The sequence below is a fragment of the Suricata suricatta genome, chromosome 17 (genome assembly GCF_006229205.1).
Source record: "Suricata suricatta isolate VVHF042 chromosome 17, meerkat_22Aug2017_6uvM2_HiC, whole genome shotgun sequence".
Classification (NCBI taxonomy): Eukaryota; Metazoa; Chordata; class Mammalia; order Carnivora; family Herpestidae; genus Suricata; species Suricata suricatta.
The window spans coordinates 21680262-21689652 of NC_043716.1; the positions used below are offsets into that span (position 1 = coordinate 21680262).

Genomic DNA, 9391 nt, shown 5'->3' on the forward strand with positions numbered 1-9391 from the left:
CTTCTGCTTCTGCTTCTTCTGCTTCTGCTTCTTCTAGTTCTTCTTCTGCTTCTTCAGTTCTGCTTCTGCTTCTGCTTCTCCTCCTTCTCCTTCTTTCTTCTCCTCCTCCTCCTCCTTTTTCTTCTTCTTCTTTTTTAAAAATTATTAAAGTTGATTTATTTTTGAGAGAGGAAGAGACAGAGCAGGAGTGGGGGAGGGAACAGAGAGAAAGGGAGACACAGATTCCATGGCAGGTTCCAGACTCTGAGCATCACCACAGAGCCTGGCTCAGGGCTCAAACTGCTGGACCGTGGGATGATGTCCTGTGTGGAAGATAGATGCCTAACCAACTGAGCTCCCCAGGCACTAGTCTATCCCCTTACTTTTAATCTGCATGTGTCTTTAGGTCTAAAATGAATCTCTTATAGGCAGCATATAGATGGGTCTTATTTTCTTATCATTCTGATGCCTGTCTTTGGATGGGAGAATTTAGTCCACTTACATTTAAAAGGATAATTGAAAAATACAAATCAGTGCCATTGGACCACCGGTAGAGCTGGTTTCTGGTGATGTTTCTGGTCCTTCCTAGTCTTTGGTTTTTGGTAATTTTTTGTTTTGCTTTGTTTTTTCTCCACTAAAAGGGTTCACCTTAAAATGTCTTGCAGAGCTGGTTTCGTAGTCACAAACTCCTTTTGTCCGGGAAACTCTTCATCTCTCCTTCTATTTTGAACACAAGCCTTGGCTGCATATTTTTTTAATTCAGCACATTGAATATATTCTGCCATTCCCTTCTGGCCTGCAAAGTTTCTGTGGACAGATTTGCTGTGAATCTGATCTGTCTTGCCTTGTAAGTTAAGGACATTTTTTCCCTTGCTGCTTTCAGGATTCTTTCCTTGTCAGTGTATTTTGTGAATTTGACTATGATATTACTTGGTGATGCCCAGTTTTGTTGTATCTATCAGGAGTTCTCTGTGCTTCTTGGATTTTGATGTCTGTGTCCTTTTCCAGATTAGGAAAGTTTTCACCTATAATTTGTTCACATGAACCTTTTGCCCCCTTTTCTCTCTGTTCATCTTCTGGGACACTTAAAATTCAATTGTTATTTTTCTTTAATAAGTCATTGGGTTCTCTAAGTCTTTTATCAAGCTCTTTTTCCATTGTTTTTCTCTTTTTTCTGCTTCATGATTTACCATAATTTTACCTTCTATCTCAATAATTTGCTGCACTGCTTCATCCATCCTTGCTGTCACAGCACCCATTTGAGATTATATCTCAGTTATAACATTTTTAATTTTGGCCTGACTAGATCTCAGTTCTTTTATCTCCACAGAAAAGGATTCTCTGGTGTCTTCCATACTTGTTTTCTAACCTAGTTAGTATTCTTTTTTTTTTCCAGTTAGTATTCTTATTATCACGATTTTAAATCCCTGTTCAGACATCTGTGTTGATTAAGTCCCTGGCCATCATTTCTTCCTGTTCCCTATCGGCGTGAAATCTTCCATCTGGTCTATATGGAGGAAGAAAAAAAATTAAATTAAAATTAAAAAGATAAAAGAAAAACAATATAAAAGAAAGGAAGCTATATCCTAGGTGGGTTTCAGTCTACTTGTTGAAAGAAGCTTGCTAGAATAGAGAAAAAAGAGAAAGAAATGAAAAAATAAAATTAGAAGAATTTTCAATTAAAAAATTTAAACAGCTAACTAAAATAAAATTAAATATATAAAATAAAATAGAATAAAACATTTTAACTTTTTAACAACTAGAAAAGAATATGCTCTCTCTGTGAAATTTTGTGGCTCTGGGTATGCAGATTGTTGTGTTGATCCTCAGACCAATTTCCTAGGTGTCAAAATTTATAAGAACTTAAAGACATGAAAGAATATATAAATGAATGGAGAGACTTCTTATGTTAAAGAGTACAAAGATGAACTGATATAAATACGGCATTTCTTCCCAAATATATCTATACATCTGTGTAACCACAATCAAAATCCTGAAAGTGTTTTTTGGTGGCAGTGAAGTAGATCCTAAAATTTCTATAAGACAGTAAATGACTAAAATTACCAAACACTCTCAAAGAGAAAGAAGGAACATAAGAAGGTTTACCCTGCCAGATAGTGACACTTAGTATAACATTATAATACTAACACAGCACAGCATAAGTAAGGAGCATGTAATTGACCACGGACATATAAAGAGTTTCCAAAAATGCAGTTGTATATGGATATATTCAATAATATGATGGTGGTGGCATGGCAGATCAATGGGCGAAAGTGGAGCTATTCGGTAGTTAAAGCTGGAAACGCAGTTAACCACATGGAGTAAAATTTAATAGCAGCCTTACATCAGTGTTATTGAGATGGATTGAGGATTTCAAAGATCAATAAAACGTGCAAAACTTTAAAGCTTTTAGAAGAAAATGAAAGGAAATCTCTTTGTAACTTTAAATTTTTTTCATTGAGACAGAGCGAGACAGTGTATGAGCAGGGGAGGGACAGAGAGAGAGGGACACAGAATCTGAAGCAGGCTCCAGGCTCTGAGCTGTCAGCACAGAGCCCAACATGGGTTGAACTCACAAACTATGAGATCAATATCTGAGCCAAAGTCGGATGCTTAACCAACTGAGCCACCCAGGAGCCTCTCTTTGTAATTTTAGCATAGAGAAGAATATCTTACTCAAGGTCCAAAGAGCACTGGACTACAAAATTAAAATAAGTTTGACAATCTTAAAATTTACAGCTAATGATTATCATACTATATGTTCAGAAAAGAGAATATGCAAGCCACAGACTTGGAGAAGACATCTGTCATCTGTAATACCTGTGAGCAAAAGAGGAATTGAATTCTACAGTCTGTAAGTTACTATGACAAATCAATAAGAAAAAGACAAAAGCCCTATAGAAAAATGGGCACAAGACACAATGAGTATTTTTAGAAGACTAAAGACAACTTATGGCCAATAAGTATGAGGTGAGAGGCTTTGCCAAGACAACAACCAGGGAAATGCATACCATAAAAAGATACCCCACTGTGCCTATTTGAGTGAGAAGAAGGAGGATGAGAAAGAAGAGGACAAAGATGAAGTTTGACAATTGGAGAAGATAGAGGCATTTCTAGTATATGGGTGATGGGACTGAAGTGAGCCATCTACTCTGAAAACATTCTGAGATTCTATAGTACTTGGACACTCACATTCATCCTGACTCAGCAATTCTACTTCTAGTTGTGCACCCAAGAGATTCTCTTACAAATACACACCAGAAGACTGAAAAATGAATATTCAAGGTAACACAGTCCAAATAGCAGAAAATAACATGTTGCCTCCAAACAAAAACAGACAAATCAGAGATGCTGAGTGCAGATGGCATTTCTCCAGTCACTGAACATAGTCCTGCAGGAGTCCCGGTCTCAGTCTAGACTTCCCAGTGACATGATCCACTTCCTTTCTTGTTTAAACTAAAATGGTTCTCTTACTTTCAGTTAAACCAGCTTCTATTACATCAAGGATTGTCTACTCAAAATCTAAAACATATTAACATACTCAATGACTAAAAATATCAAAGTATTCCCATCAATACCTTACATGCTTTGATGACAAATTTCAAGGTGGCACTGATATGAAGGAAGCTTGAACATACTCACCCACAATTGCAAAGAAGCTAGGATTAAACGACCTGAAAGGTCATATCTCTGTTGCACACTTACCCAATTCCAAACAGCCCAAATACCGGGAATATATGAGAAAAGTCTGTCTTTTAACCAGGATAAATCTGAAAAGATAAAAATCACATTCTTAATTTGTCTTAATTTGACCATCTCCCCAACTAACTAATGCATAGTATATCAAAAGTCTGCTTAGAATAAACCCAATTTTCCCAACAGAAATATTGTAAGATGCTGTGATTAGATTCCTAGGTCAGATACAGAGTGCAAGTCTAACCCATTTCATCCTTGATGCTGCTGGAACACACTGTACCAGAATTAAAATTAATAGGAAAAATCAGTTGAGTCATTGACTGCATGACCATGAAATGGGGTTCATTTTAAAGGCAAGGGAAATGCAAGAATTAGATGAATAGTGAAGGACAGCTAAGTTTTTTTAAATTTCCAAGGGAGAACCTTGCATTTTCAAGGATTTTAACGTTGCTAGTGTGATCTCACTTCATTTGGGACATCCCTTTTCTAGAATCATGTAAACTACCGGCATTATTAATTTTTTTAAAAAAATCACTCCACTTTGGGGTTACATTTAGACTCACAAATGGAAAGACAGAAGGGGAGAAAGAGGGAAGAGGTTTTAAGGGAAATAAATAGAGAAGTGTCCAAAAAATGAAGGAACAGGTAAATAAAAGAGGCAAGTGTTCCTCACAGAAAAAAATGGCCAATTATTGAAAGTGAGCTCAGAAAAAAAAAGGGATTCAACAGGCTTTTTCATTAAGAGTGAGTAAAGAGGTGGTATGGAGGAAAAATAGGGTTAATTGGGTCTTTGTGCAGGACCGTGCTACTAAGAGAAGAACATTCCATATTCTGTACGGAATAGCGATCTTCTAAGTAGGTAGAAGAAAAGAAGAAAGTGAACGATTTATTGTACCCACAAGACATTAGTAAATTAGGTGCTGAATTGTGAAGACTATGATCTCACTCTAAATCCCAAATAAAAACCTGTCTGCCATCCTAGCCAAATGTATCTTCATTCCTTTTTTTTTTTTTTTGCTTTTTATTTTATTTTTTCTCCATAATATTTTATTGTCAAATTGGTTTCCATACAACACCCAGTGCTCTTCCCCTTAAGTGCCCTCCACCATCACCACCACCTCTTTTCCCCCCTCCCCCTTCCCCTTCAACTCTCAGTTCATTTTCAGCATTCAATAGTCTCTCAAGTTTTGCATCCCTCTCTGTCCCCAACTCTCTCTCCCTCCTCCGCTCCCCCTGGTTCTCCATTAGGTCTCTCCTGTTTTCCTGCTAGACCTATGAGTGCAAACATATGGTTTCTGTCCTTCTCTGCCTGGCTTACTTCACTCAGCATGACACCCTCAAATGTATCTTCATTCCTAACCTCCCTTCCTCACCTGGCTTAGCAGGCAACATGGTGGAAATCCATTCCTCCGTGGTAAACTGCCACACTTGGTTGTCTTTCACATGCCAGGATTCTGGCTCTTTAGCAAACACCACACAGCTGAATGGCTCTATTTTGAGTGCACAGACATATCCACAAAGATTTCCTTCATCATATACTTCAAGGACTTTGCATGAGTAATTTATCTGCTCCTTCTCCCTACAGAAGTGATAGATAGGTAACTTCCAAATGGATTTGTTAATCTCTGTTTCTAACTCATTAATATCATCCATCTTTGCTGTAAAGCCAATTACTTCTTTTTCTTCATTTAACCCAATAAACAAATATCCCCCATCAGTATTCGCAAAAGCAGAAACATACTGAGGGAGAATTTCTTTAAGGCGTTGTAACCACTTTCCTGTTGAAAAGGCTTTCATTTCAACATGTGTGGATTCAGTAAAGGGCACTTTTTCTCTGTACCTGAGCTGTGTCTTGTTAAAAAAGTCATCAGCTAAGTCCTTTATGTCACTCTCTTTTTGTACACCCGGCTGTGGAGACAATTTAGGTCCAGACCATGTCCCTCCAGTTTTCCTCTTGGCTTTGAGGAACTCCAGTGTATCAGTGGCACTCATCATAATTGTACATGTCACATCCCTTCTGTACAAATTAGTCCTCAAGGTGACAATCCGTAAACCAGAGGTTTCTGAGCTCCATGACTTGACAATAATTTGAAAATATTGACCTTGCTGCATAAAGGTTAAGTATTTAGGAACAGATGGAAGAATATTTCCAAAGGATTTTTCCAAATCTTCTCCTATTCCATCTCTTTGATAACTATAGCTTTCATTCTCAATTTCAGCCTTGATCATTCCCCCTCCAGAATTCAGCAAAGTAATCACAGCTTGTAAGATGTTTTCATTCTGCTTTTTTCGTAGTTGGCAATCTTTCATTTTGTTTCTATTCTTTGTCCCAAGAGTGACTCTTCCCACATTTAAAATTGGTTCATCAAAGTTAATTTCCAAATAAACACTACTGTTCATTTTCCCAGTAGCCATTCAATTTCCAAGCAGAAATCCTTTCCTGTAAAACAGAAAAAGTCATGAGTGTAAAATCTAAACACGAGAGACAGCAAAATTTTTATGGTGAGATTAACCCAGTGCAATCTTTTGCTGTATATATTCCACTAGATGCCATGGAAAAGAATAGGGTGAAAACTTTCACGTGTGTGGACAGATTTTGAGCTAATAGTATAATAACTTCTACTCCTGTGAAATTTTCAATATTTTTTTGAGATACGACTTTTTAAAAATAATTTCTACACGCTATATGAGGTTTAAACTCACAGCCTCGAGATCAAGAGACACATCGTCCACCAAGTGAACCAGTCAGATGCCTAGAATTTTCAACTTTTTTGCAATAGTTTTATATGACCCTCTTCTAATTGTTTTCATCTCATCTTCATCTGTATTTATATCCCTTTTCAAACCCCTTACTTTCTTTCTCCTTCCCTCCAATAAGCCCCTGTGGGGGGGGGGGCATATTTATGTGTTTTATCTTCTCAGTGAAACAAATTTTATATATTACTTATACTTTTCTTTTTAATTCATTCCAACTTTTACCTTAATTACCTCCTTTTAGTGGGGAATCCTTTAGGAAAGTTCACAGTTAGGGTCTAAAAACATCCAGCATTTTGCCATGTGAATTTTTTCTTCTTGCAAGGATGAATTAGATTCACAAATTTTGGCCAGTTGATCTTAAGCACGTGGGCCAAGTTACTGTACTCTCTTCCTATCAGATTTCCATATTTTCAGTGAGGTAAAATTCTTCTATACCAGATTTCTGCTTTAGTATAAATATCCCCAATCCATTAGTTCTGTCCCTTTAAAGTCTACTGAGGTCACAATTCACTATAGATGGCTTAGAGATCGTTGAGAGCAAGTCCATCCCAGGCAAGAATCACTACACTCGACTAGGAAAGGTCATGAAGAGGTCAGAACATATTCTTTTCTCCCGGTGCTGGGCTAGTATCCTGCAGAGGCTCAGCTTATATGCTGTGAATGTCAACTCTGCCTCTATAAATTCCTGGTCCTATACAAACAACAGGTATGAATTGAATATTTGTGTCCACAATTCATCTAACCCTAATTAGGATTCCGAATCTTATTGTAGAGCTGTCTATGTTTCCCATAATTCTATCAAATATTTGCTTTATATGTGTAGGAGCTCTGATGTTTGATGCACACATGTCTACAGGTACTACATCTTACTGGCGAACTCATTATTTTCTCATCATATAGAGTCTTCATCCCTTATAACCACTTTTGATTTAAAGTCTAATTTGTCTGATATTACTGTAGCAACCTCTGTTCTCTTTTGGTTACTAGTTGCAAGAAGACCTTTTTCCATCTTCCACTGATGCATGTCCTTAGATCTAAAGTGAGTCTTGATAGAGATAGCCAACAGTCATGTAAAAAAATGCTCAACATCACTAATCATCAGAGAAATGCAAATCAAAATGACAGTGAGAGGCCACCTCACATCTGTCAGAATGGCTAAAATTAAAAAGACAAGAAATAAAAAGTGTTGACAAGGATGAGGAGAAAAAAGAACGTGTGTGCACCATTGGTCGGAATATAAATTGGTGCAGCCACTGTGGGAAAAAAACAGTAGAGAAGTTTCTCAAAAAGTTAAAAATAAAAATACAATGTGACCCAGTAATTCCACCACTGGGTAATTACCTAAAGAAAACAAAAACACTAATTTGAAAAGACATATGCACTTTTATGTTATTGCCGTGTTATTTATAATAGTCAAGACATGGACATAATGTAAATGTACATTGAGAGAAAAAAGGATAAAAAAGATGTGGTTCACACCCCCCACACATACTGGAATATTACCAACCATAAGAAGGATGAGACTGAGTAATTTTTGATAATGTAAATTGGTGCAGCCACTGTGGAAAACAGTAGAGAAGTTCCTCAAAAAGTTAAAAATAAAAATACCATATGACACAGTAATTCTGCTCCTGAGTATCTACCTAAAGAAAGCAAAAACACCAATTTGAAAAGATATATACACTCTTATGTTTATTGCAGTTTTATTTATAATAGCTGAGATATGGATGTAACCTAAGCAACCACTGAGGGAAAAAAAGAATAAAGAAGATGCGGTACACACACACACACACACACACACACACACACGCACAGGCACACGCATTCACACACTGTAATATTACTAAGCCATCAAAAGGATGATATTGAGTAATTTGCAATAACATGGATGGACCTAGAAGTTATTTCATTAAGTGAAATAAGTCAGACTGGGAAAGAGAAATACTGTATTATTTAATTTTTATGTAGAATGTAGAAGGAAGAAGGGAAGGAAGGAAAAGAGTGTGCAGAACCATACCTGAAAATACAGAAAACAAGCTCATGGTTGCCAGAAGGAAGGGAGTTGGGAGAATTGGTAAAATGGGTGAAGTTGAGTGGGAGATAAAGGTTTCCAGTACGGAATGAATAAGTCATGGGAATAAAAGACACATCATAAAGAATACAGCCAATGGTATGTATGTTACAGATGGTAGCTAAACATGCAGCGAGCCAAGCATAATGTAGAGACTTGTCAAATCACTATGTTGTTGTATACCTGAAACAAATGTACTATGCATGTCAATTAGCCTCAAATAAAAAAAATTAATGACAATAGTATAAAATAAATAAAGTGAATCTTTTGTAAACAGCACATCGATGGATCCGGTTTTTAAAATCAATTCTGTTAATCTATGTCTTTTGTTTGCGCAGGGTAATTTACATTGAAAGGATTTACAGATAGTGAAGGACTTACTACTGCCATTTTGTTGTGTTGTCTGTTTGTGTTCTAGCTTTTTTTTTTTAATCCCTCATTTCCTCTCTTACTGCCTTCCTTTGTGTTTATCTAATTTCCCCCATAATTTACCTTAGGGTTCATTCTTACTGTTGTACTTTCTCAGTGTCTGGACAAATGTAGAATAACACATATCCATTATTATGCTATCACACAGAGTGGTTTCACTGCCCCTAAATATCGTCTGTGCTCTGCTTCTTCTTCTTGTTCCAACTCCCCATCCCTGACAACTACTGATATTTTTGCTATCTCCATAGTTTTGCCTTTTCCAGAGTGTCATATACTTGGAATCACACAGCACATAGCCTTTTTAAAGTGGCTGCTTTCACTTAGTAATATGCATTTATGTGCATTTAAGAGTCCTCTGGAAGGACATCATGATTGCTTCCAAATTTTGGCAATTATGAATAGAGCTGCTAAAACATCCATGAGAAGGATTTGTGTGAATATAAGATTTCAACTCCTTTG

General features: G+C 36.8%; 1 protein-coding gene across 1 annotated transcript in view; it reads right to left on the bottom strand.

Moving 5' to 3' along the window:
* Positions 1-1336: 1336 nt before the first annotated feature.
* LOC115282969 (schlafen family member 12-like) overlaps positions 1337-9391 on the bottom strand; it is an 18932-nt gene continuing 10877 nt past the window's right edge. The window contains exons 4-6 of the mRNA XM_029929229.1: positions 5049-6115; positions 3685-3749; positions 1337-1486 (exon numbers count right to left, since the gene is read on the bottom strand). Of these exons, the coding sequence (XP_029785089.1) occupies positions 1460-1486; positions 3685-3749; positions 5049-6090 (1134 nt within the window). The 5' untranslated portion in view covers positions 6091-6115 and the 3' untranslated portion in view covers positions 1337-1459. The remainder of the gene's footprint in view (positions 1487-3684; positions 3750-5048; positions 6116-9391) is intronic.